Raw genomic sequence first — 27,881 nt, 5'->3', positions numbered from 1 at the left:
TGGAACCTACTCGACACCACATCGCCGGATATCGCCTTCCTTACAGAAACCTGGATGAACGCCTCTTCAGCGCCCGACATCACCATAGCTATCCCGGACGGCTACAAAATCATTCAAAAGGACCGTATCAACCAAACTGGAGGAGGCATAGCCATCGTCCATAAGAACACCATCCGCATCACGACCAATTCCGACGACAACCTCACATCCGCCGAACACCTTCACTTCCAGATCCACACTGACCCCAAGACCACACTCAGAGGCACCCTCATCTACAGACCTCCGGGACCCCGCACACAATTCTGCGACGACATCACTGACTTCATCAGCCCACATGCCCTCCCCTCCGAGAACTACATTCTACTGGGAGACCTCAACTTCCACCTGGAAAAGAATAACGACAACAACACCACCACCCTTCTGGACAACCTGGCCAACCTCGGACTCAAACAACTTGTCGACACCCCCACCCACCTTGCCAGGCACACGCTCGACCCAATCTTCACCTCCAGCATCTCCTTCGATCACACCACAGCTCTCCATTGGACGGACCACGGCTGCGTTCACTTCAACTACAAAAAGACCACGTCCCACAACCCCCCACAACCTAGTCCCCGAAGAAATTGGAACAAAATCACCACCACCCAGCTCTCCTCATCACTTCACCTAAACCCTCCTGCCAAATCCTCGGACCCAAACCAAGCAGCTACCAACCTCACACAATGGATCACCCTCAGCGCCGACGAACTAGCACCCTTGAAAAACCATCAAATCAAGCAAGGTAGCAAAAAAGCCCCCTGGTTCAACGATGACCTCAAGAAATCCAAGAAGTTCTGCCGCACCCTCGAAAAAGCCTGGAGAAAAAACCCAACAACTGACAACCTGGCCACCTTCAAGAACGCCACCCGCAAACACCACCAACTGATCCGATCCACCCAAAAAACAGTATTCAAAGATCGACTTGACAACAACGCCCAAAACAGCAAGGAACTATTCTACATCGTAAAGGAATTTACCAACCCCACCGCCGGCACCAACGACATCACTCCCTCCCAAGACCTCTGCGACTCCTTATCCTCATTCTTCCACAACAAAATCGCCGACATACATAACAGCTTTGAAAACCAGTCCGAAGACCAGTCCACTCCACCCACCTCCGAACCAAAACAGCACTCTAACAACCTTTGCGCCTGGAACCCAATCACTACTGAAGACACCATCCGCCTAATGAACTCCATCCACTCAGGATCGCCAACCGACCCATGCCCCCACCACATTTTCAACAAAGCAGACTTCATCATCGCACCCCATCTCCGCGATGTCATCAACTGTTATTTCGACTCCTTCCCGGAAAGCTGGAAACATGCCGAACTCAACGCCCTTCTGAAGAAACCCACAGCAGACCCCTCTGAACTTAAGAACTACCACCCCATCTCGCTCCTCCCTTTCCCTGCCAAAGTCATTGAGAAAGCCGTCAACAGTCAGCTCGCCGCCTTCCTCGAATCCAACAAATCCCTCGACCCCTCACAGTCCGGCTTCCGAGCCAAACACAGCACCGAAACCGCCCTCATTGCAGCTACAGACGACATCCGAACGCTACTGGACAACGGAGAAACAGCTGCCCTCATACTACTTGACCTCTCCGCCGCCTTCGACACAGTCTGTCATAACACTCTCATACAACGCCTCAGCAACGTCGGAATACAAGGAAAAGCATTGGACTGGATCATCTCGTTCCTCGCCGGAAGAACCCAGAGAGTCCGCCTCCCCCCTTTCAAATCAGAGGCCACCGAAGTCATCTGCGGCGTACCACAAGGATCATCACTCAGTCCTACCCTCTTCAACGTATACATGAGTCCACTCGCATCCATCGCACGCCAACACAACCTCAACATCATCTCCTACGCAGACGACACCCAGCTGATCCTCTCCCTCACCAAAGACCCAAACACCGCCAAAACCAACTTACACGAAGGAATGAAAGATGTAGCCGAGTGGATGAAGAACAGCCGTCTAAAACTGAACTCGGACAAAACGGAAGTCCTCATCTTAGGTTCATCCCCCTCCGCCTGGGACGACTCATGGTGGCCACTGGCCCTGGGAAACGCACCCACACCTACGGATCACGCACGTAACCTGGGCTTCATCCTAGACTCCTCCCTCTCGATGACCAGACAAGTCAACGCCGTCTCATCATCATGCTTCAACATCCTACGCATGCTCAAAAAAATCTTTCGTTGGATCCCCACCGAAACAAGAAAGACAGTCACCCACGCACTGGTCACAAGCCGACTGGATTACGGAAACACCCTCTACGCCGGAACTACAGCCAAACTACAGAAAAAACTCCAACGCATCCAAAACGCCTCAGCCAGACTCATACTGGACTTCCCCCGTCAAGCTCACATTTCCGATCACCTGAAAGACCTCCACTGGCTCCCAGTCAACAAGAGAATAACGTTCCGTCTCCTCACCCACTGACACAAGGCCCTCTACGACCTAGGACCCGAATGCCTCAACACGCGACTGTCCTTCTACACCCTCACCCGCCAACTACGATCGTCCAATCAAGCCCTCGCCGCAATTCCGCGCATCCATAGATCCACCATGGGGGGGAAGATCCTTCTCCTACTTAGCGGCCAAAACCTGGAATTCTCTCCCCACCCACCTCCGCCTTACACAGAACCACCTCTCCTTCAGAAAGCAACTAAAAACTTGGATATTCGATAAATAAAACACCCACCCTCCCTCAAGCGCCTTGAGACCCTCTGGGTGAGTAGTGCGCTATACAAATTTCTGAACTTGAACTTGAACATCCTCCTCCAACTTACTCATCCACTTTGCCCATGTTTGTTTGAGCTAGACCATTGTCTCTGGTACATTACAAATAAGGGTATGGAAAATCTGGGAGATCACCCCCCCCCCTCCCCTCCCCCAGCACCACCCCTCCCCAAACCTACCCCTGACAACAGTTGTGCCTTAATATGGTTAAATTCTGGGATCTCCTGCAAACTGGAAGTGTACTGACCCAGGGCATGATATAGTTGCAGGTATATGTAAAACTGGGTGTGGAACAGGGCGAATTAGGTTCGCTTATATTCTATTTTAAGAAGATTTAACCTCAAGGTTTCTCACGTGTAACTGAAGCAATATTAATACATCTTGATGAATAATATAACACATATCCATATCACGATCATGTGCCCAGCCAAAACTCAAAGGTGCAGTCTTAAAACTGTGGGACAGCCCCACGTAGGGGCGCACAGGTGTCTCCAGAGATGCTCAAAGCTGTGGCAAGGAGAAAACAAGCTTTTCTTAAACACTGCAAAGGTTTCTCTTGAATCCATAATCGTTTAGCCAATGAACTTTGCTAAATTGGCTTATAAATTGTAAAAGCAAATATAAATCATGTCAATGCTTAACACAGTAAATATTTTAAGGTGTTTAATTGTGAAACCAGAAATGAATAATTTACACTGTAGGATATAAATAAATAAGATGAAACTACTTCTATGTCAGCCCAAGGCACTATTCACACAATAATGTAGATTTTCCTAGTATTTATGACGGAAAGTCTTAATTTTATTAAAGACACGGAGGCGAGTATTATGCCTTCTTTTCTTGCTTTATTTTGAATAGCAGCAAGATAAGCAATAAACTACAAATACCCAGAAGGCACAGCAGGGAACTACTGGCCAATGGGGTTAGAGTAAACAAACCATGGACCAATCATAACCAGGATAGTATATATGGCCAGCTCTGACCACACGAAGTCCTCTTTTCTTGTGCGAGAAGTCAAAGAGAATGCATAAACAATGGAAATATAGACACTAAAATGCAAAAAGTCTTAATCCAAGCCAGAAGATCCTGTAGGAAACCCAGGACTGCAGGATAGCACTGGAGGAAACTCGTAGATGAAGAAAGTCCATCCACTGGAACAGACGTCGATTTAGTTGGAGGCTGGTGGTAAAGCCGGAGTTCCTAAGGGTGGGAAAAAACAAACAAAATTAGTAGAGTAGAGGTGGGATAATACTCGCCTCCGTGTCTTTAATAAAATTAAGACTTTCCGTCATAAATACTAGGAAAATCTACATTTTATGTCAAGAACGGAGGCTCCTATTATGCTTGTTCAAAGCATATTAACAACTACAGAAAAAGCAGAAACAACAGGTTTGCAATAAAACGTTTTGAAAATCACATCATTAGACCAATCTGCTGATTTCAGGATATCCTCCAAACGAGAGCCTGCCCAAAAGGCTTTAGAGGCCATAGCACCCCTGGTGGAGTGCGCACCAAAAGCAGTAACATCAATGCCCGCAAGGGACGTGATCCACCTCACCCAACGGGCTAAAGTGGCAGAGGACACAGGATGATGGCGTTTGCGAAAAGAAATGAGCAATTGCGAATGAGAGGAAGACCTGAGACCAGCAGTTTTTTGCTCATAACTCTTTAAACATTGACCAACACAAAGTTGGGGTTGTGAAGGAAAATAAGGATAAAACACAGATTGTAAATTAGTTTTGGTACGCCTGTGAACCTGAAACAAAACACCAGAAGGTGAAAACTGTCTGGAAGACAAATCCAAAGCTCTGACATCAGAGACACGTTTGATTGAAATTAAACATAACAACATGGTAAGTTTGGCTGAAAGCATTTTGAGAGAGAGAGCATCATTGTCAGGCCATGAGATAAACAATTTGAACACCAAATTAACATCCCACAAAAAGGAATACTTAGCCAACGGAGGTTTTGAGAATCGAACTCCACGAAGCAGGCGACACACCAAAGGATGGGAACCCACAGGTTTATTGTCAATAGGACAATGATTCAAAGAGATAGCAGATCTGTAGAGGTTAACAGTGCGATAGGACTTACCCGCACTGGCTTCGGAAGCCAAAAAATTAACCACGAGGCTTAAAGGAGCTGAAAAGGGATCGACAGACCGTTCCATACACCAGCTTGCCCATAAAGACCAAGCGGACTTGTAGGCTCTGGAGGTGCCAGGGGCCCAAGCTCTGCTGATAAAGATTGAAGCCTCCTGTGAAATAAAGACGTCAGACGAGGAAGACCGGAAATCCTCCAAGCGGACAGAACCAGAGATCTGTCTAGAACCATGGCGTGGGGAAGACCCTGTGGGTCCAGCAGGAGATCTTCGCTGAAGGGAAGAAGCACCGGAAAGTCCACCGCCAGCTCCAAGAGAGAGGGGAACCAGATTTGAGCTTGCCAGAAAGGAGCCAGGAGAACCAAGGATGTCGACTGACGACGAACCTGGGCCAAAACCCTGTTGATCATCAGGAATGGAGGAAACGCATAATTGAGACGCAGGGACCAATCCTGAAGGAATGCATCTGTTGCGAGAGCAAGAGGGTCCGGTCTCCAGCTGAAGAAAGCGGGAAGTTGGGAATTGAGACGGGAAGCAAAGAGATCGATAGAAAAGGGACCCCATTTCTGGGAGAGAGAAAGAAAGACAGAGGGAAGCAGCTTCCAATCGCTTGAATCTCGAAGATATCGAGAGTGCCAATCCGCGATGGCATTGAGACTGCCCGGAAGATATTCTGCTCGAAGAGAAAGTTTGTGTTGAAGACAGAATTCCCAAAGACTCTTTGCAAGTTCCGCTAGAGGTTTTGACTTTGTGCCACCTAGATGGTTTATGTAGCGGACCGCAGAAACATTGTCCATCCGAAAAAGAATGGAACAACTTGCCTTGTGTTTTGCCAGACTGCGGATTGCAAAGGAGCCTGCCAGCATCTCTAAACAGTTTATGTGCAATGACGACTCCTCTGGAGATAATGTACCTCCAGTCGAGATTGAACCACATCGGGCGCCCCAACCCGATAGGCTGGCATCTGATTCTAATACAAGATCTGGGGCCGTTGCAAAAATCGTCCTCCCGTTCCACGCATCTAAATGGTCTATCCACCATTGTAGTTCGAGACGGGATTCTAGGTCCAGCTGGATAAGATCCGAATACGCCAAGCCTTGGCGAAGATGACGTATCTTTAAGCGCTGCAGAGCTCGATAGTGCAGAGGCCCGGGAAAGATCGCTTGGATGGAGGCTGACAAAAGGCCTACGACCCTTGCAAGAGAACGAAGAGACACCTCGGAAAGGCGAAGAATTTGACATAATTCTGACCGAATTGCTGAAACCTTGGATTTTGGAAGATAAAGAGATGCGGTGGAAGAGTCCACGCGGAAGCCTAGAAATTCTACACTCTGAGAAGGGACTAACATGGATTTCTCGGAATTGATGAGGAAACCCAGATCTAGGAGGAGAGACTGAACGACATCGAGGTGGGAAAGAAGAGTCTGCATGTCTGAGTGCATGATCAAGATATCGTCCAGATAAATGATGAGACGAATACCTAGGGAGCGCAGATAGGACACTACTGGTTTCATCACCTTGGTGAAGCACCAAGGAGCGGAAGAAAGTCCGAAAGGAAGCGAACAAAACCGGTAAGTGACACCGGACCACTGAAATTGTAGATATTTGGTGTGGGACTCGTGTATAGGAATTGAAAGATATGCATCTTGCAGATCGAGTCTGACCATCCAATCGGATTGGCGCAAAGTATCCCTGAGATGGAGAATGGTCTCCATCTTGAAGTGGCGATAAACCACGAACTGGTTGAACCACTTGAGATTGATGACTGGACGAACTTTTTTGTTCTTTTTTCGAACCAAAAAAGAGGGAGCTTAGAAAACCTGAGGGATCGAAGGGAGCGACATGAATGGCTTGTTTTTGGAGAAGACTTTGGATCTCCTGAGAGACGAGCTGAGCTACGTCTGCGGAAAAAAACAACGGAGGAGGAAAAATAGTCTGGGAAGGCTGAGCGTAAAACTCTATGAGATAGCCTTGAACAGAATTGAGGACCCAGGGATCCGCTGTGAGCGCGCGCCACCTGTGAAGAAAAAGAGCAAGACGTCCTCCGATAGGAGGGGGAGGGCTCACCTTGGTTGTTGACGTTGTTGTTGTGGGCACGGAAACCTTTCTGTCCTCGGCCCCGGAAGCCACGTCCTCTTTGGGGATAAAACTGCGGCTTGAATTCTTGATAGCCGGAATTGGCTGCGCCTCTGGAACCTTGGTTCGGATAACCGCGGCCGGAAGAGCGGTTCCTACCTCTGCCGGCCCTGCCAAAAACCCGAGGGGCAAACACTTTTTTGATAGAAAATTGCGCCTTGTCCAAAGAAGCAAAAGTGGACACGTAACGGCTGAGATCCTTGACAAGGGAGTCGCCAAACAAGAGACCGTCAGCCTTGACACCTGGATCCTGGGTAGCTAAGTTGGCCAACTTCGGATCCAATTTGATCAACAGGCCCTTACGGCGCTCATGAATGATCACCGCATTGGCATTACCCAACAGGCAAAAGGATCGTTGAAGCCACAAAGAGATTTCTTCTGGATCAAGGTCCGAACCTTCCAAGCGGGTCGTCTCCGCCATATCCAAAACCCGGGCCAAAGGGCCCACGACATAAAAAAGCTTGTCCTGGCAAGTGGACCAGGCCTTATCCACACCCCTGCGAGGATCCTTGCCAAACTTCGAGAAAAAGGTAAGAAGCGGCTGATCTATAGAAGGAGTAACGGTGACATGACAAGGAAGGGAAGGTTTGGGACACTCAGACTTGAGCTTAGCACGAACAGACTTGTCCAGAGGCAGACGGAGTTTGGAGGAGATGTACTCTCCCACATGGGGAGTGGGGAACCACTCAGTAGAATTGGGATGTCTGATAGAAGAGGGGTCAAACATAGGATGGCCCTCCGAATCCAATACAGGTTCAGACGCAAAAGCATCCAATCTCGCTTTCTTGGGGGAAGGAGAATCAATCAAGGGAAATAAACCTGTCAAGTCATCAGTGTCACCCATATCATCGTCATCATCCGTGTCAGGAATGGTATCAATAACCAGCTTCTTAGGAACCTCCACATTTTTTGTCTTAGTTTTACTCTTAGACATAGCAACCTTTATCCCCTCCTTGCTAGGAGGCCTGGGAGGAACCACGTCCTCAGTCGAATGCGAGGAGGACTCGCGACCCAAAAGTGACACATTTTTGGTAAGTGAAGTGGAAGGAACCAGTTTACGCTTTCTGCTATCCCCCGCAGAATGGGCCAAAGCTTTGGTCATGAGGCTTAAAAGGGAATTTTCCATGTGCTTGGAAACACGAGTCATAGAAGCCTCGACAGCAGTCTCCACTGAATTATTTATAAAGTGACTGAGGTCAGATTTGAAAGCCTCGCTTTCCTCATTATCTAGCTCTGGAGAGCTGGGATGTTCCATGGCAGCAAAAAACGGAACGGAAGGGGTTAAATTCGTCAGGAAACAAAGGGGGCGGAAACGGGCCGGAATGGCAGGGAGACACTCCCCTGGGGGCGGACACCGCGTTGCTCAGGAAGCGGAAGGCAAACGAACCGCTGGGAGCCACAGAGTACAGAGAGAAAACAGCCGGTGAGGAACAGGGAGCGGGAAGCGTGCGCAGTGGGAAGAAACCAAATGCTGTCACACGCGAAGGGGGGGGGAGCGGCCGAAAACGGGACCGGAGCAAGTTGGAGCAGAGTCCGACAGTGAAAACGAGCGCGAACGCTCGCAAGGCACAATAACAACTATGGCAGCAAGCGGGCAACAAATAAACAACAATAGTGCAATAAACGCGCAACCAACATGAAATATAATAGAGGTATGAAAAACGCGACTTATCTTTCTGCGTAGCAGCAAGAAAAGAGGACTTCGTGTGGTCAGAGCTGGCCATATATACTATCCTGGTTATGATTGGTCCATGGTTTGTTTACTGTAACCCCATTGGCCAGTAGTTCCCTGCTGTGCCTTCTGGGTATTTGCAGTTTATTGCTTATCTTGCTGCTATTCAAAATAAAGCAAGAAAATAAGGCATAATAGGAGCCTCCGTTCTTGACATAAAATTGTTTTCTGATGGATCTTGTTTGTTACCAAACACACTCAACCTGACTGATTTCCCACTTCTGCTGCTTTTTACAAGGGTGTATATATATATTTCATGCCCAACTATTGTACTGCTGTTCCCCATATGTACATGTGATTGTCTGATAAATGCCCTGGAATTGTGCTGATGATAGCTGCAGATACATATAGCTTTAACTTGCCTCACTAGAGTATTAATTATGCCACTTATTTTTCCTTTTAATGTAAAGGGCTCTGTCACTCTTAGGGGCTTAACAGCGCTTTATGAAAGACTCTACATTAAACTTAAAAATTCTTTGTTTCATGAACTTCATATACGTTTACACGGACACATTTTTGCTCAGGACGCACAACAGAGGACATTTTTATCATTTTGAAGAAGTCCAGCCTTCAGTTATACATTGTTTTACATTGTGTTAAAGGCATACAGTGGCGCTACTGGTCATGTTGAGAAATAGATTTTTTTAAAATTTAAAATATTTTCAAATATCTTTGGTGAGCCCCATAAGCAAAAAATATATTTTCTACAATCCTGGGCACCATTCTTAAATAGATAAACACCATTGAGATAAGGCATCAGTTATCAAACATTTTTTTTGTAAAACAGATACTCATAACAAGCATCCTTAGTACTTTGAAAATACTAAAAAATATATTTTATACCTGCATCCTGAAAATATTTCGTTTCCCTTTAAGTAACAATTCTAACTTTTTTTAAATACCTGAAAATATTTTATAACTTTTTAATGGCCAGTGCTATTTTTTTTAACTAATTAAATAATTTTGTATTAAGAAATATGTACAATTGTTAGCACTGTTCGATCAATGACCCCAACTATAGAAAACCCCAAACATACTTTCGTAAATGTTCGGACCATTTGGCATTGCTCGGTAGTTTATTACCATAGAAGTGGTTACCTCACCATTTTAACCTTCCGTTCACTCACTCAACCACGTAGTCAGTGACGAATTGGCTAACTGACTCACTCGTTTTAGTCACTCTTTCTATTGTTTGATCAAAAAAAAGAAATGACCAGGTGACATCATTTTAACAGATTATTGGCTATGTTTGTTGTGAGTTTACCGCGATCTGGAAGATTCCATACCGTAGAGCTCTGTGTGATTCCTTATCGACTTTCCTTTTGGTACAAGCTCTCAGATCGCCAAATCCCTTTTGTATCAACCCTTTCTATGTCTCTATAGAATAAATTGACTCTGTGTAAAAGTCCCACCTCACTTCCAGAAAAGTAAGCAAACCTGGCCGCGCTGTTGGTGTTTGGCCGAAGTATGTATTTTTGCTCCCCCATGCCCCCCAATAGCCGTCACCCTGTATTTTTCCTCCAGTGGCCATTTAGCGCCCTTGTTGTGTCTACTGTCAGTGATGTCGCGAGCGCATTTTCTTTATTTTGGCTGAAAGCGAGGCTGCTGACCTTTGGAAGAAGCCCCTCGCCCAGCGTGTCTTTCTTTTATCTTGCCGTCCCCAGCTGCTGACGGAGGGAAGGGGGGCTCCAGATTCCAGCGGGAGGGTGGGCAGCGCGACTCCAGTATCGGTCAAGTACAAGTGCTGTTATTTTTCCTGTCATGTTTGTTGGGGCACCGCTATGGTTTATTTTCCTTACAAAAAGGCAGGAAGGGGAATCTGAAAAAAATACTGCTTGCATGTCATCGGCAATTACTTGGCAGCGGTGCCTGCTGACAGTTTAAAGGTAAGGAGTGGTTGAGACCGGCTCGAGCTGAAGCCAGCACGAGCAACAGAAATGCGCGGGAAGGGGGTTGGGAGGCAATAAAGCCCAAAAGCCACAAAAAATGAACAGGTTGCACCAAATAAACGGACATTGTTTGTCTAGATTTAAACTGCGTTTTAATTTGCATAGCTCGGAACATGTATGGGCGCTGACTATGTAATTGAAATTGTTTTTTAAATTGAGCTTTTGCTGAAATAAACTAAATTTAATTAAAACTCCAGGAGTCATCAGTAACCAGGTTATGTTTTTTAGTTAACAATGAGCATGAAATTAAGGTCGAACCCTCACAATGAGGGTCACCTGATAGATGGCTTGCAGAGTGCGCATGTTCTGGATTTAAATGCTTCTCATACAGAGACAACAGTTTTTTCAGAAATTGATACAATTCAGAAACTGCTGGGGTCTACTGACATCTCTGATCGTTTCCAGTGCAGAACTGGGTTGAGAAAAAGTTGTGGAGACCCACAGACCAGTGTGAGTGTAATCCCCTGGCTACTCCTGAACCAGAGTGTCCACTCTCTACCGCTGGGAGTAGGTGTGCTTACCTCTCTGAGTAGTTCATTTTTAGGTCTCGCCTAGTGCTGTAGCGCATGTGCTGATTGCCTTGGCGAGATCTATTGTTTTGGCTTTTTCGGCAGAAGGGGACCAGGAGATGTGCATGCGTAGGGCTCCCGGCTTTTCAGCACAGCGCGTGCATGGCGCGCTTTCACTTTACCTCCCTCCCCCCGGCGGCTCCAGATCATCTCGCTCGGAGATCTAGAGTCTGGGAGCTGGCAGACAGCGTCTGGTGCGGAGGTAGGCTGGGAGCCTCTGGGTGGAAGGCTGGGGTAGTCATTATGCAGCACTTGTTTATTTAATTTACAAGTATGTGACACGCATACATACATTATCAGCACAGCGCCCTTTCACGAGCGCCGCGCTGTTAATGGTTTGATTGTTGTCTCTTTCCATGCTCCTCCACCCCCCTCCGCTCTCTGGTCTCACTCCCCCCTCCCTTCTCCCCCACCCTTCTTGTTAGGGCAGTGTAACGGGATGCAGCCCTTACGGTCATTTGATCTTTTCCTAGCAGCATGGGGCCTACGCTGTAAATTTAACGTACTCAGTGCCCGCTTTCACTTTTACATACAAAGCACAACACATGCCTTAACTTTTAATTACTTATAGCTTCACCCACTTTCACTTTTAAATACTCTAAGCGGTCCCGCTTTTAATTACTAAGTGCAGCGTCAGCTGCCTTACGTGGTTATGTGAAGGTAATCCTACGCGGACGACACCCAGCTCCTCTTCTCATGTAAGAGAGGAGGAGATTTTGACGGGGAGAGTATCCGGGATTGCCTTGGGGCTGTTTTTCAGTGGTTCCAACTGAACAGCCTCAAGTGCAATTCCGAGAAATCGGAGGTACTCTTCTTTGGGTGTGATACTGATATCGAGCCCAATTGGCAGGCCTGGTGGCCCATTGACATGTTTCCTCCGTCCTGTTCCTCCAAAATGGCCAAAAATTTGGGGGTCAAGATGGACAATGGGCTTTCTTTAAAATCTCAGATTTTAGGGGTGTCGGGCACCTGTTTTGGCCTCCTCAGGATGCTGCGGAGGTTTCTTCCCCTGTTGTCGGAGGAGCACAGGAGGCTGACGGTACAGGCTCTTATTGGATCCAGGTTAGATTATTCTAACATCCTCTACTTGGGCCTACCAGAATACTTGCTGCAGCGGCTCCAAGTGGTGCAGAACGCGGCCGCAAGAGCCATTTTTGGCTTAAATAGGCGGGCAAGTGCAACGGGGCTGTTGAAGACCTTGCACTGGCTTCCAGTCCGGAAACGGATTGCCTTTAAGGCTCTGACCCTGACCTATAAGGCCCTCCATGTGGTGGGGGCAAAATATCTTCAAAAGAGAGTGACTTTTTATCATCCAACTCGCTCCTTGAGGTCTGAGTCTCTATTCTTGGCGGTCGTCCCGCGAGTGAAGAGAGTCCGCGTGGGTGGCCGCTCTTTTGGTTTGCTTGCACCGCAGCTGTGGAACTCCCTGCCGCTCTCTCTGCGGGGAGCAACCAGCTTACTGGCCTTCAGAAAGGATCTTAAGACGTGGCTGTTCACTCAGTAGACCTTGCCTTTCTGGTCTTCATTGTTTTGTCCCCCTCTTTTAACGTGTTATGTTATTATGATGTAGCTCTCCTTTACCAAAAGCGCCGGGATACTCTTTTTGAGTCGCCGCGCGCTATACAAAAAATTAAATAACATAACATTAATAACATAATGTCTGATGATGAGGAGACGTACCTCTGTTATCGCTGTGTGCTGTTACTTCCTCTGTCTGCACCAGGAGAAGCTCTGCAGCACCAAAGTCAGCAGAACAACTCATACCATTCACAGCACTCTTCCAGATCATCCAAAACCATTCAGCATGGCACGCAGGATGTTCAGTTCCTGAGCACTCTGAAAAATACAGCAGCATTTTTTCCATTTTCTTGGCAAGGTTACTCTATCTTTTTTCAACAAGCTTTATTAAAAACAACTAGATGAAAAGTTGCTGGACCCATTAGGTGAGCTGCCTGAGAGGAACCCATTGTGTCTTCTTAGCCCCTTGCCTGCTTATGACGGAACCATGCCGTCATGAGTCACGGGTGGTGTGTGCTTTTGACGGCGTGGTTCCGTCATGCGGCTGCCGCTCTGACCACGTGACATTAATCCCTGCCTGTGCGGGAGAATTAATGAGCGGGCAGGGCCGTGACGGAACCACGCCGTCATGAGCACATGCCGCCCGTGACTCATGACGGCGTGGTTCCGTCATGAGCACCTCAGCACCGTGCTTACCCCCTAGCCCTCCCACCGCGGCGAAATTCGCGCCACGGCGAAGGGGTTAATATCTGTACAATGTTCTGCTACGTCAGTTCAGTTTTGCTGAAAACAAGAGAAAAGGAACTTTACATCACTTAAAATGCACTAAGCAGGGCTAAAACTATCTTCCCTAAATGCATTTCTCAACTTTGATTTCTAGCTCTTAAAACGTTTTTGGTTACTAGTCTAAAATGTTCTTTTAAAAACACTATGTGATCTCACGAGTAAAGCAACCAGCAGATATTTTGTCTTATTTGTGGCACTCAATACATCTGTAGTGCAGCTGCATTTTGACTGTTTTTCGTCTTTAGAGTTTCTCATTATATTAAGTTAGGTGTTTATTTTGCCCTTTTCTGCTACAAAGAAACATTATTTTTTTTTTTAAATAATGGACAGGTTTACATTGACCTTGACTGGGAGTTTAGTGCATCCTTCACCTTCCTCTAAAGAGCATGTTCTTAACAATAATGCACAGACCAGTAATTGTTTTCACAAGAACATATACATTTTAAAAACGATATAAACTTCATGCTTTATTTTGAAATATAACCTTCACGGTGCAGTTCTCCCTCGTTTCCCAGTTCCAGCTGCAGTAGCTTATACAATCCAGGGTTTTGCTCTGCATCTGTTTCTTCGACTCCTGCTTTTATAATTGGGTACAGTACAGAGGACTACATGTCCCATAATTCAAAGCATATGCCTGGCCTACATGCGCTGCTCATGCATTGATGTGGAAAACATTAATGCTGTATGCAGCTGTTCCTGTGTTACAATTTAAAGCTATTCCTTTGCAGACATTTACATTTTTGTTACCGATGTCTAGCATTATTTCTTCAATGCTTACCTCATATGCCGAAGCACCTAAAACAGTCTGTCCCCTCTCTCATTCCAAGTCTATTCCCTTTCACCAAACACACTGACAAATGAAGGGATAGCATACGTGTATGACTTGACAGCAGGCACAAGTCTAACCTTTATGCCTGTCAAGGCATAGTTACCAAGTTTTTAGATTACTTATGTCTGACATTTCCATGGATTCAGTGTGCTTATATGTAACATTCCATATGCCTTGTGTGTTGATTTCATTCGAAAAGAGGACACCCGTAGTTCACAAATTAATTACTGCAGTTTAATAATATAAAAACTGCCTGTAAATAGTGCAACACTCCTGGGGTACATATGCAGGGGCAGTGTATTGCCATAACATAATAACCAATATACAGGGGGTGCCAGGCCAATTCCATAGTTTCTGGAGTTTGTATGTTATACCAGTTATATATTTTGGCTACACCACCAGAGTCAAGTGGGGACATCTGTGTCACTTTTTCAAGGTGCTGACATCAGAGACTAGTTGCACAGGGGAACTCTGCCACACACAATAAAAAAAAAACATATCTGCGCAAAGTATGTAGTGTGGAAATTTGGCATGTATGAGAACCCTGGCCAGGCTGCATTCTTGCATTTTGTACTGCTACCAGAAACAAATGAATCATAGTCTACAGTTTACTTTACTTGTTCGGCGAATAACTCTCTACCTTGGCTAGAGGATCTTTTTCTACCCTTGAGGTAACTCAATACACGATATCTAGTAGTTGCTTATGAGAAGCAAGACTGTCAGTAACTGCACCCCTTTTACTGCCAGCCTTGCTTCTAATAAGCAATGACTACAAGTACAAAGTGCGTGTTTACGTACCGCTTGCAGGTTTCCAAAACATAAATAAAAGGCATTGTCATTTACAATGCCAATAGCTCAAACTGTCGCAAATGCTAGACCTATTGCATTGCAAATGCTTGTTTATGAATGCAAACCCTTTCCTTTGAATTGTATATGCTCAAAAGAATATTTTGGTATGAAACCAAAGTTACAATCCCCTGTATGTACCTAAAGAATGTGGTAAGACCAAGAGGTTTTTGCAACAAAGTTGAAGAAAGAACGAGATAGGTCACCGTTTTTATTTCAATTGTGTATAAAACGCAAGAAACACATAATGCGGCAAATTCACGAACAATAGTGTTGAAATGCAAGCCGGCAAAGAGTGAGAAAGGGTAATGATAAATAGTCATATGTTTTTTCACCCACATTCCCCTGCTCTCCCGTGGGAGTTGAGGCAGTCTGGTCTAGCATGCCTGATTTTAGAGCTGCACAGTTCTCTCAGCAGTCATGCCCACCCACCTTCCTTTCCGACTGAAGCGAGAATGCTTCCCATCCTTAAAGAACCTTTCTCATTGGTCTTTAATTCCATTGGCCCGCATTAAGGAGCTACTTGAAACACTAAACAAATCTAGACTGCTCTTGACATTTTTAGCAGGTCTTCCAAAACTGCCGCCATTGTGACGCTTTATCCTCCACAAAAGAGATCTAATGTACCTGTGCGGCCGCACCACTGACTACCACATCACACATATTGTACAAAGTGCTATAAAACACTTCCAAATAAACAGTATGACAACTTCTATCCTGACACCTAAGGGGTCATATCAGTGTGGGCCAGAGGCGTAACCAGAGTCAGATTTCGGGGGGGGGGGGGGGGGGGGTAAGAATTTTTTTGGGGGTGGGGCTGAACTTCAAGCAAAAGGCAGAGTGGAGCTGCAGGGGCTCTAAGCAGGGGGCACATCAAAGCCTCATTAACAAGCAAAAGGTATTTAAAAGACCTGTGAAATACTCGGGTGCAGCTGTGCGTGTGCCCGAGAAGGTGTCTCATCCTGGGTTGCCACACACGACGGGGGGGGCTGAAGCCTGAGTCCAATGGGCATTGCGCACCCGGTGTGGGCATATGGAACTGAGGCAGCAAGGCCCTTGCTGGTTCACGCATCTCTGTGGCTGCCCGGCTCTTGCTAGCCCTGTGCAGTACTGGTCTGCTCATAAATGCGTCACCTTGGATTAAGGCAACGCCCCTTGGTGTCTTCTGTTTCAGTTTGAGATCTGATGCACTCTAATGCAGAGTGAAGTAATCCGGAAACCTGTTTAAATCAAATGGCACACCTATCAACTTGCTTGTACGCCAACCCTACTTGTGAGCGTTTTACAAGACATGCACTGCAGAATTAGCAAAGGCACAAGCCAGACAGGGGCCTAGCTACCAGCGGTGCAGCGGGTGCAGTGGCACCATGGCACAGAAGTGGAAAGGGGTCAGCCGCCCTGCACTGTCTGCAGTCATTTTAGAGGCTGTCCGCTCACATGTGTTTTTAACACAAAGTTTGCCTTGGGCCCGCTTTGTGTTCATTCCGCATGGAGTTTGAATAGGCTACAGGGAGCATAGGATAAGGGGTAAATGGAGAACAACGAGGAAAAGGGTGAACGGAAAGGGTGAGAGGTGGAAAGGAGAGGACAAGAAAGTTGACATAATGGGAGAAGGCCAAAATGATGAGGGAGCAGGAGGAAGAAGATAAGGATGAGCAAACTAGTTAGGAAGAGAAAGGAGGAAGGAAATAAGAACAACTGAGAGTCAGTAAAGGGGAAGAGAGAGAGAGAAAGGAAAAAGAAGAGTGAATGGAGAGGAGGAGATGAGTGGACAGAGGGACTGTGTGGAAGGAGAGAAGGACCGACAGACTGAGGAACGTGGAAACACGTAAGAAGGGTCACAGCTATCATACTGTATCAGGTGCAGTGGAAGCAGAGTCCACGGTGGGAAGGCCTCACTGCACCCCAATGATCTAGGAACGCATATTGCCATGTTTTTCTTAGCTAACCTTCCACCTCACAGAATTTATGACCATATTGATTAGAAAAGAGGTTCTCTGACATAGAAAGAAGGCAGCATCCTTTGTTTGAAAGAAATGCCAATGTTTCCCAATTTATTGTTACCAGACCAGGCCGAATGGCTGTAGGCCAGCAGGCAGGAGCAGAGACCCTTGAGGCCAGGGTGGGCCCAGGCGGCCTCACACAACAACTGATGGGACAGAGGCATTAACTGGTTTAGAGGCACAGTCTCTGGCTGGGGATAGAGAAGAATATATCCCGAATGGGTCTACATGTTTGCAATACGATTGTAAGGGTGGGCTCAATACATTTTGGCCTCTAAAGAAAACAGCGTTTTAAGTTTCTTGGAGGTGGATTTTGACTCCTGTACTTGCTCTCTCGGTATGCCGGAAGAAGTGAGATGAAAACGTGATGAATTCAAGGAAGAAGTAGAATATAGGGGAAGCTAGTCATCAAAGGCCCTGATGCTCCAATCTTTTCAACTGCAGTGTTCCATCGTGTTCAATCTCCCTGATGCTCTGACAGTCTGACAGACAGCAAGTAACCTAAAGCGTCTCTCCACTGAAACACGGGAGGGATCCACCAAGAAGCGTGGGGCCTGCGTCTCCTCCAAAGCAGAGAGATTTGGCAGCTTTGCGTTTTGTTGACACACTGACCAGACTCGGAGTCTGCAGCTGCCTCTGTAAGCCCAACTAATTAGCCACATTGTCAGAGAAGGGATTTGCACATTTAGCAAAAGCCCACGTTTCCTACTGCTGCCTGCCCTTAGTGTTCTGCAGAGCCTAGGCCTAAATGACTATGTGTATGATGGGAAATCTCAGATCATTTTGAACACTTTTCATGAAAACGAAGATTTAGATGAGGAAGCCGTCAACAAGCACCGTTCTCTGTCCAACCCTTCCTTCTTAGGCACATCAAGGAGGAAAGTAGCCTTTACTCGGCTAAATGTCTGTGAGGGAGTTTGTGTTTTAGATATCATGTGACATAGATCTGCTCTGGCCTTATCTTCTATTTTTAAGACTAACCTTTCAGTCTGCAAGCTTTTTTTTGGGGGGGGATGCTGTGCTTGCTTGTGCCAGCTCCTTGGACCACGTCTGCCACCGGGTTGGTGAGACATCTCCCTTACTTAACGCATGTGCCCACCCAGGCATGGTCAGCCTGGTGATCTTCTGTCTGAGATTGAGCCTAGTGATAACAGTCTTCAGAACTAAGCAGTGTTATGAGGCATGATATCTGTACGCTCAGAGTCCTTTGGGCAATGTGGGAATTTTTAATTTATTGTATTTATTTCAATCATTTGAATACATAGATCGCTTTTGTCCAAAGTAATTTTACCAAACATTTTCACTACAAGGAATGACAAACAGTAGAAAAGCAACATGAAACTGAAACAACGCTAACAAATATACAGAAGACACCGAAAAGTATTCATATACCGAGATATAGAGCCATTCATCGTATCTGAAGTGATTTTGTAAATCATACTAAATAAAGGTCCAGTGGACTCAGTAGGCCTTGCTGCAGCAAACATAAACCATTAGCAAATGTACAGCCAAAATGTTTTAAAGTCACCACAGCTTTACCAAATAGGGTGAAGCATGTCTCAAAACAAAAACTAAAACAAAATATCACCAACCCTCATAATTGATACTGTAAAATGTATTTCTCTTTTTTATGGGAGTAGTGGGTTTACAATAAAAAATAATGGGAAACAGCAAATAGAACGACCGCCGTACATGAATGCGTCTAAACCACGCAGTACATTTACAACGCAAGTTGTTACAATGACATGCGTTAGGTCAAGTGGCATCCCTACTCTTACGGAGACTGGAGTTGGAATTGTAAATTATACTATTCCAAAGACCAGCACCCCCCTAAGGCAAGTTGTATATGGAATGTGTGGTTCAGATGCATTTGTTGTATCGCCCATGTTGTTAAGGAAAGCATGGATAATGAATGTTTGGTCGTGTCATACAACCAAAAATAGTAAATTATGGTGATAATAAATGTTGACATTACTATTTTGTTGGATCTGACATGCAGGCGTCACTTTTTTTTGCTCATCAAACACTTTGAACAGTACTTAGAGAACATCATTTTTGGGTAAAGCTTTCCCCTTTCGCACAGTCTCTCCTGCAACCACCGCTTTAGGTTGGTACATAATCTACATGCGGTGCTTCGTTTTGTTACTTAATTTAGTGATTAATGTTGTGCTATTTAGAAAGCTAGAGATTACATTTATAAACACAACACTGTACCAAACTACCTACTGCTATAAGCTGGTCACCAAAATTATACTATTGTTTTATAAACAGAATCAGTTCACTTGTCACAGCTTGTTCCACTGTTAACCTTTCCACTTTCCACAGTCTTACCTGCAATAAGTTGCTTATAGAGATGAGGGGAGAGGGTAGCACTTGGGTCGTACACAGTGCTTTCGGGCAGGGGGCCTTAGCTTTACATAGAAATTACTCCAGCTATTATCTTTTTCTGCCACTGAAACAAAATCAGGAGGACACAGTCAAGCGTGGGGGCCTCCTTTCATCATTTACATCGGTTACTAGAGACAGGAAAGTACAGCAGCACTGAGGAAGGAGGCTTAGCAGCAACATGAACTCCACAACTGTTCTGGTCCCCTTTCTACCTCTAAGTCATTTCTTTGAGGCAGCTACTAGAAACACATCATTAGTATACTTAACCCCATGGATGCTCAGCATATTCCCCTGCTGTGCTGAGAAATCGGAAATCCCACACAACATGACGAGCTGGGCTCGTCATGAGCGTGCGAGGAGGCTACTTCATGACGAGCCCTGCTCGTCATGAGCGTGGAAGGGGTTAAAGGACTTCGGTGGCTGGGACACACATTCAAATAAATAGACTTACAGCTGGTTTACACTTTCTTTACATGAACACAACCAGTAACGTGTTGTGTTTGCGTACATCACAACCTCTACGTGTAAACCCTGAATTCCAAATATAAAAAAAGTTTCAGAAATCCCAGCCAAAAAAGAAATACCTTTTCATTTGTAAGAACACATATGTCTCTCTAAGTGGACTTTTGTAGCCGTTATTTTCCATTTCGCAACTTAAACTGTGTGAAGATTATTTGACGGTTAAGGGAACAGATTAATTGGTTTCCTGGTCAGCCCCTGATTCTGACCACTGTGCTTCACCACATAACAGGACATTGGCAGTTAGACTAAGGGCCTTATTTAGAGTTTGGCGGACTATGTACTCTATAAAAGTGTGGCAGCTGTCTTGTCCACAGTACTCATACTATAAGTGCTTTATAGTCTATGACAGCAGGTATAATACGATGGGCGGGATATCTTTCACGGGATATTTTTAAGCACCAGGGTACACTCATGGGTGATTAGCCATGCTCTACAAATTCACATAACATTTCACATTTTGATGGAGTATCCTGCATGCCGATTAAGCCCCTATGAGCTTTTGTTATATGACGTGGAGATAATGGCACTGCAAGCGTTGCAGACAATAAGATGCTGTGATTTGGCTGATTCTAATTATCAGACCATCTTGACATGGCCTGAACATTGCCAACCACTGCTGAAGAGCATACAAGGATCGCAATCGCAAGAGCTTCAGAAGTTTAGTTAAGTGTAAGGAAGGCAAAAAGCTGGTGCTTTACAATAATGATGAATAAATACATTTGCCATTTGGTTTGGTGATGCTTGTTTTGCACTGGTCACATCCAATCCGTGACTTGTGGATTTTACATCGCACATAGTGTTACCCCTTTGCTACAAGCAAAATCAGGAAATTAAGCTCCACCCACATGAAGGTGACTTGTTCCTTTTCAATAACCCTTCTTTTTTTCTTACAATAGAAGATGCATAAACACACACTAATTTACTCGTGTTTTTACATACCATTTATCGGCAACGTCTTGAAATTTAGTAGGAATGTTAACAGGAGTTATTATCCAGATACGTGGTGTTTATTTTATTCACCATACACAACTAACAGGATAACTTAGCTGCAAAAAGATACAAACCTGTAGCCTTCGAGTTATCACAGCAGTAACATTGACCACCAAAGTATGTGCCTGCCAAGGGTGTTTAGTGGTAAGCTGAGTAAGGGGCTTAAGGTACATGCTCAGAGATCTATGTGTATCCCACAATGTTTGCTATAATACTGGCACGAAAACGCAGGCTATAACACACTTGCCAAAGAGATGTGTGGAATCTGTTTGTTTCATGTCAGAGTAATCATAGAATAGCTTAGATGGCTAATGTTCTTGCTTCTAAGCACTGTTTATAACCTGTATTTCACACAATCAAATCCTAGTAATGCAGCAAGTACAATTCAGCATTTTTAAACATATTACAATTGAAGATTCCTTTTTGGTAAGCGGAAGTCAGGTAGCCTGTCTACGTAGGTGAGCATGTTGTAGGTTTAGCCACATCTTCTCTTCTCTGCTTAGCCCACTGTAACATCAATCCAGCCTTACTTTCACTCACCAACATTCTATGACATCATGAGCTTGGATGAGCAGAGCGGGGAAACGCGGTAGGAAGACATTACAAACACAGCAGATTATAACAATATAATAAATGGCATTCTGCAATTCCTGTATAAACACTTTTCTCTAATTTCTTAGTATTCCATGGGATTTGACAATCTCTGTGAAAACGCCCATCTTTAATTTTTTTATAATCAATGACTTGTGACCCACCCAGTCGTCGATTATATAGAAAAGACGTCAGAACTCAGCTATAATAAGCCATTATGTTCGAGTTCTGAAGTCATAGTGCCTGCTGCCAGACCCAGCAGCTGAGGTGAAATGCAGATCAGGGCACGGAGCATAATGAAAGTAGCTGTTTAAAGCAACAAAGAAATAGTTGCTTTACATTTTTTGGCTCTATTTTTCTAGCTTACAGTGACAAGCAAAAAGAACATGTTAATTTCTTGCCTTCCTCAGATAATTGTAGAAAATTAAGAATCTTTCTGCATGTTTCTGCACATTCTGAGCTATGGTGGCTTTATTTAAAGTAATCAGACTTGTTTTGAATTGTTTCTTATACATTTTTTGTAACAAGTATCTAACAGGTTTTTTAATGTGTTTAATTTTGCACTAGAAGTTCTATTGGAATTCTTCATGTTTGCAAACATGCTCTGGCGTTCAGATGATAGAGCTAAACATTAAGGTTTTAAGTGGTTTGAAGGAAAACTGATAGTGTAACCATGCATCATATGGGATAAAGTACTCCATTCTGTGCATTATAAGGATATTGCAAGTCACCTTGGAGTTCCATAGTCTTCTAAAAGGAACTTAGACTTTGGCCTCGTTCCTCTATTTGGTAATAGAACTCCTCTGTGACTTGCAATGTTCTTATAATGTACAGCAGGAGGTACTTTTTCTCTTATAGAATCAGCGACTTGAGACGCACCCAGTCGCAGATTATAGAGAAAAGACGTCAAACATAATGTAATAGGTTATTATAGTCGAGTTCTAATGTCATGATGCCTTCTGCCAGAGCCAGCAGCTGAGGTGAAAGGCAGGTCAAGTTATGGAGCAGCTGTTTAAAGCTACAAAAATAAAACACTCCTTTTCTCTCTTCTGCTCTATTTTCTAGCTTACAGAGACAAGCAGGAAGAACATGTTCATTTTTTGCATTCCTTAGACAATGATAGAAAAGCTAGAATCTTTCTGCATGTTTCTACACATTTCGAGTTACCGCAGCTTTAAAAAAAAAACTGTTTGTAATAGCTTTTTGATATCTGACAGGATTTTGATGGGTTTGATTTTGCACTAGAAGTTTTAATTGTATTCTTCTTGTTCGCAAACATGCGCTCTCTTTCATTTAAAAGAGCTACCCACTAAGGTTTTAAGTGATATCTGTGACCATGTATTATACGGGATAAAGTACCCTCTGCCGTACACAATAAGGATACTGCAAGTCACCCCGGAGTTTCATAATCCTAAAAAAGACTCAGACTTTATCCTCGTTCCTCTATATGGTTATGGAACTCCTTTGTGACTTGCAATACACTTCTAATGTATGGCTGGGGGTACTTTATTCTTTTGTGTCCTTGCACAATCTACACACCACAAGTTCCTAGAGTAGATTATGTGCTTTCTGCATACATCTGTTTGGAAACAGCAAGGCACTCTTTTGAATCCTTGCAGACCTGACTCAAAGTTTCATGTTTGTGAGGTTGATAAAATAAGTAGTGTTCGGTTGTTCAGTAGTTTGCACCCAATATTAAGCACCTAAGTAATTAGAATTTATTTAACTACTTATTATAAGTTATTGCATTGAATAAGGCGCTACACAATTTTGTGCCCTCTGATGGTTGCAAGAGTAAGTTGGCTTTGCCAAGAATCAGACTTGTGACCAGCATATCAAAAGAGTGTTCAGCACACCGAACCATCCTGCTGGCTACAGTGTGTGCTATATAAATGCCATTGTTTTACTATAGTTATGCGCAAAGACTTGCCACAGATGCCTCGTGCATTACTCTGAATGTGATGAATATTCATGAAATGTTTCTTATGAAGACAGAATGGTGGATATCTTACATAAATCAGTTGCTTATGTCTCTCCGTCTTCTTCATGTATCAGTGCATAGGTTTTAAAAAAATCGTTAGCATTTTGTATGGAGCGTGTAAAACTCTCATAATGTTTTTTGACAACTTGTGGGCAGTGTCCTAAGGTCTGCAGAGCTTAAAGGCAAGGTAGAGGTGAATAGCAATCCTGACTCGCCTCTCGACAAAAGGCATCACTGATTGCCTGTCAAGTGATGCACTAAAGAGTGAACTGTTACTGTTCTTTCATTAACCACTGATGTTTCGCAACCAAAAGGCTTTCCGACAGTGCTAGCTTTAGCTTGAAATCCAGACAAAAGTGCTGAGACCGGGCAACCGGAATCAGCACCGAAAAGTGAACATTCCAGACGAAATTCAGATGGGTGGCAACCTAATTGCACACATCTTGAAAACTATTTTATCTGAGCTGGACATTGCTAACAGGGATATCCTTTGTGATAAGGAACATGGGGCCTTTGTAGGCATGCTTTTCATTCCCCCGAGTGTGGAAATAGTAACAGAGTTTAAAACAAACATTGCAGGAATCTGAGGTTAAACCACGTCACTGCGGAATGTGGTTCCAACAGAGTAGCTGCCAGCACAGGCCTGCGCTTTGCTCTATTAGTGACAGTGCACGGCATGGCCTTGGATTAGGATAGCTGAGTGTGTCATAGCAGATGCTGGACTTACACCAGACATTTTTTTAAATATACATTTGGGAAGAGGAAGTTAATCTGTCAACAAAAATGTGCTACTTGAGTCGGACACGCATCAAGGCACTTACAAAATATTTGTGATGGGGAGATGCATTGAGCAATAATGACGGTAAGGATCCTCATATTATATTTTAATATATATATATAGAATGGGAGAACGGGGCAGGGGGAGATGAGAGAGACTCTAAGGAACGTCATATTGAGCTGACTCCCCTGCGACTCTTCTCCCCTCACACATTTGATCCATGAGATCAGCTAAGGGGGAGTGTAGGGGCATATGTACCATGAAGATGCAGATGGATAGCTGAAATAATGACCATTTTCAAGTGATGTTCAAGCTTTGCTCTTATTGACTATGACTTCTCATTGAATCCCTTGGTTGTGTAGCGCACTTAACATTTTGATTAATGAAGACACATTAGTACTCTAACTGCTTCTTTCAGTTTGGGCGATCTCCATTTACTGTGAGTAGTTCAGTTAATGATTGATATGATTCATGGAAAGATGTTGACCCCCGGAAGAGCTGCCCAGGAAGGATGCATACCTTTCAAGACAGGGCAATGCACTGAACATAAACAATGGGTGTTTTGCCTTTATATTTCTAAGCAATAGCCCAGCTGGACTCGAGCCGGGGATGGAGTGCTTTCCACGTTGCTGTCTGCTAAACCACTCTGATGTATGTGGTAGAGTTGGGAGGACTGATTGCCCTGTGTGTAATGTCTTGCGAATAAACAATGATGGAACCCCTTTGGCTCCTGACAAACTCGGTCGAGCTATGACGTAATGAATAGAGTGTATTGCAGTGAATCTGCTTTAGAATGTTTGCTTCGCAGTTACACGCAGAAGAATAAAGAGGTGTATTACTAAGCTCTATGTGTGGCGGAGTCATTGGCGGGTACCATGGCTGGGAAGACACTACAAATAGCAACAAGATAAGGGATAAGTAACCTGAAAATTGACACAGCTTTCTCGGAGAGAATGCCATGGTCCAACCAAACTGCTTGTGTATTCCATGTGTGCCATCGTCAAAGTACAAAATAGATGTTATATGCATTTTGAGTCAAAGCACAGTTCCAGACGATGTGAAGCAGAAAAAAATTAATGCATTTGCAGAGAATCTATATTTTGTTGGTCAAGAACCAGTTGGTCAGGCCATACATAAAGGTGCTGCGCTACTACGCAACATAGAGATATACATAATACGGAGTGATAACACTGCAATGCCAAGCACTGCCAAGCAGAGATCAACCTGGTGTCTAAAAGTACAAATTGACAATCAAGCACAAGATAATTCTGCAATTATAAGTGATGTAAGGTAGAGATCAACCAGGTATAAGCAAGTACATAGAGACGTCAGAGGCAAAGCAAACTAGATGCAAGAAACACTTGTCTGCTTACCAGAAGTAATTAATGAGAGTCTTCATACTGCAGCACTGGGCACAGTAGCCCAAGGAGAAGTTCCTGGGGTTTTGCTTATGGAGCCGTCCATACCTGAAGAGTCAAGCCACCAAAGTCGCTGACTGGGGCACAAAATAGCTCCACAGGTCTTTGAAGAGTGAAATGTAGTGAGGAGCCTGACATAGTGGCAGGTTGTTGTTCCAGTGGAGATCACAAAGAAAAACATGTTTCCAGTTATCACCAAGGATGATCTAGAGGCCAGTATGTCACTGGGTCTCAGAGGCAAGGAACTACAAACAGTGGCCGAAGGACCACCGCCTCATTAAGTTCCACACTGGTCTACAACACTGCTGTTTTCTTGAAATCACCATCATCATTCGATACTGCCAAAAAGCTAAATATTGGCTGTCGATGGGCTACATGGATAGAGGCATTTGAAGATTTCATTGATGCACTTTAAGAGACTGATAGTAAATAGATGATCAAATTCCTCAAAATGTTTGCTGGTGATGGCGCAGAGGAAGTCATGAAAAAAATGCCACAGACTGATGAAGAAATCACATACCAACATATTTAAGAAACCTTGAATCTCAATTTCAATCCAATGCCAAATGTTGACTATGAAAGGTATACCTTTAGTCAAGAATGGCAGAAAGTTGGTGAAGCCTTTGACAAATTTGTAGAGAGACTTTACACACTCATCAAACACTGTAAGTTCAATTAATTTAATGAGTCCAAACGTCTTAAGGTCATTGATGGATGCGTGTCTGATTCATTCAGATGGTGAATACTGAGAGAAAATTAGAGTCTGGAACAAGTGTTAATGGTGACCATAGCTGAAGAGTGTGCCTATTGACAAGCTGCTGACATAGAGGCTGAATTGAATCAGTCATGAGTGTGGAAAGCAAGTCAAAGCAAAAGACTGAAGGACACAAGGTAATGTCCACATGTAAAAAGAAGTCGTGTTTTAGATGTGGATTCTTGTTTCCACAAGAAGACAAATGTCCCGCCACTGGAGAGACATGTAAGGGCTCTGGAAAGGAGAACCATTTTGTGACGGTGTGCAGAACAAAGGGCAGTTTCAGAAGCAATGTTTGATGCGCACCCACAAGGCCCAGCGAATGTGCCAGGTATGACAAAGTGACACTGAACAAGATCAATTGTCATCTAAATCATCACCAAACAGTTCATCCATATCAGTATCAAATGAAAGTGAAGAAGATAGTGGTGCCATGTCGATGTTTACTTCAGAAAAGAGAGCGCATATCGGACTGGCCTATGTGAAGAAACATTAGAGTCAAAGAATAATCTACATGACAGAGCACCAAAGTCATTCAAACATTTTCTGAAAAATACACTGAAACTAAATGGTTGTTTGATACCTTTCATCATCAATAGTGGTGCATCAATAAACATTATGCCTGAAGAGAAATATAACGAATTGCATCCCTTACTACCACTTATGCCATTGAAAACCAAAGTGTACACATTGGCTGCATTGACACCCATAAAAAGTCAAGGTCATTTGTAGCCACGATGAAATACAAGAAAATTAAGGTGCAAGCACCAATATTCCCTCTAGTGTTTTTCATCTATGTGCGGCACCAAAATGTACATGTGCACATTTTTCTATGTTGTGTGCAGAATCAACACTAGTGGTGAACTAATCTTAAGCTCTCAAAAAGAGCAAGCGCTCACTTCTGTGAGTGTATTGTGGGAAGGAATCTAATCTAGGAGAGCTATACCAATTAGGGGTTAAGTATATCTTCTCGAATGTATAGCTGTAGAAGAGTTCTAGTTGTAACCAAACCTTGATGTTCATAATTAATGCAAATGTATGCATGTGTCATTACTATAATGCAATACAAACTGAACCGCTTTGCTCTTAATTGTTGGTGTTACTTAACACATTTCAACTATAGTCATTTCTGCAGCCTTAGTAAAATGAAAAATTCAAACCTATCTTTTACAAGAAAGCAAGGACCTGCACGTTACATACATTATTCTC

The 27,881-nt window shown here is 44.3% G+C and overlaps 1 protein-coding gene and 1 long non-coding RNA gene across 2 annotated transcripts in view; one reads left to right on the top strand and one right to left on the bottom strand.

Annotated features, from left to right (window-relative positions):
- Positions 1-4,901: 4,901 nt before the first annotated feature.
- Positions 4,902-8,180, bottom strand: LOC144826827 (uncharacterized). The gene is made up of 2 exons (XM_078685312.1): positions 6,950-8,180; positions 4,902-5,038 (listed from the first exon to the last, which is right to left on the bottom strand). The coding sequence occupies exons 1-2, from the start codon at positions 8,163-8,165 to the stop codon at positions 4,902-4,904; spliced, it is 1,353 nt and encodes a 450-aa protein (XP_078541438.1). The 5' UTR covers positions 8,166-8,180.
- Positions 8,181-10,375: 2,195 nt separating this feature from the next.
- Positions 10,376-27,881, top strand: part of LOC144827283 (uncharacterized) — a 90,741-nt gene continuing 73,235 nt past the window's right edge. The window contains exon 1 of the long non-coding RNA XR_013610115.1: positions 10,376-10,636. This is a non-coding gene — a long non-coding RNA (uncharacterized LOC144827283). The remainder of the gene's footprint in view (positions 10,637-27,881) is intronic.

Source organism: Lissotriton helveticus, chromosome 4_1, assembly GCF_964261635.1.
Source record: "Lissotriton helveticus chromosome 4_1, aLisHel1.1, whole genome shotgun sequence".
In the NCBI taxonomy this organism is placed as follows: domain Eukaryota; kingdom Metazoa; phylum Chordata; class Amphibia; order Caudata; family Salamandridae; genus Lissotriton; species Lissotriton helveticus.
The sequence above is the reverse complement of the archived record's forward strand: the minus strand, read 5'-3'. Positions and strand labels throughout refer to the sequence as shown.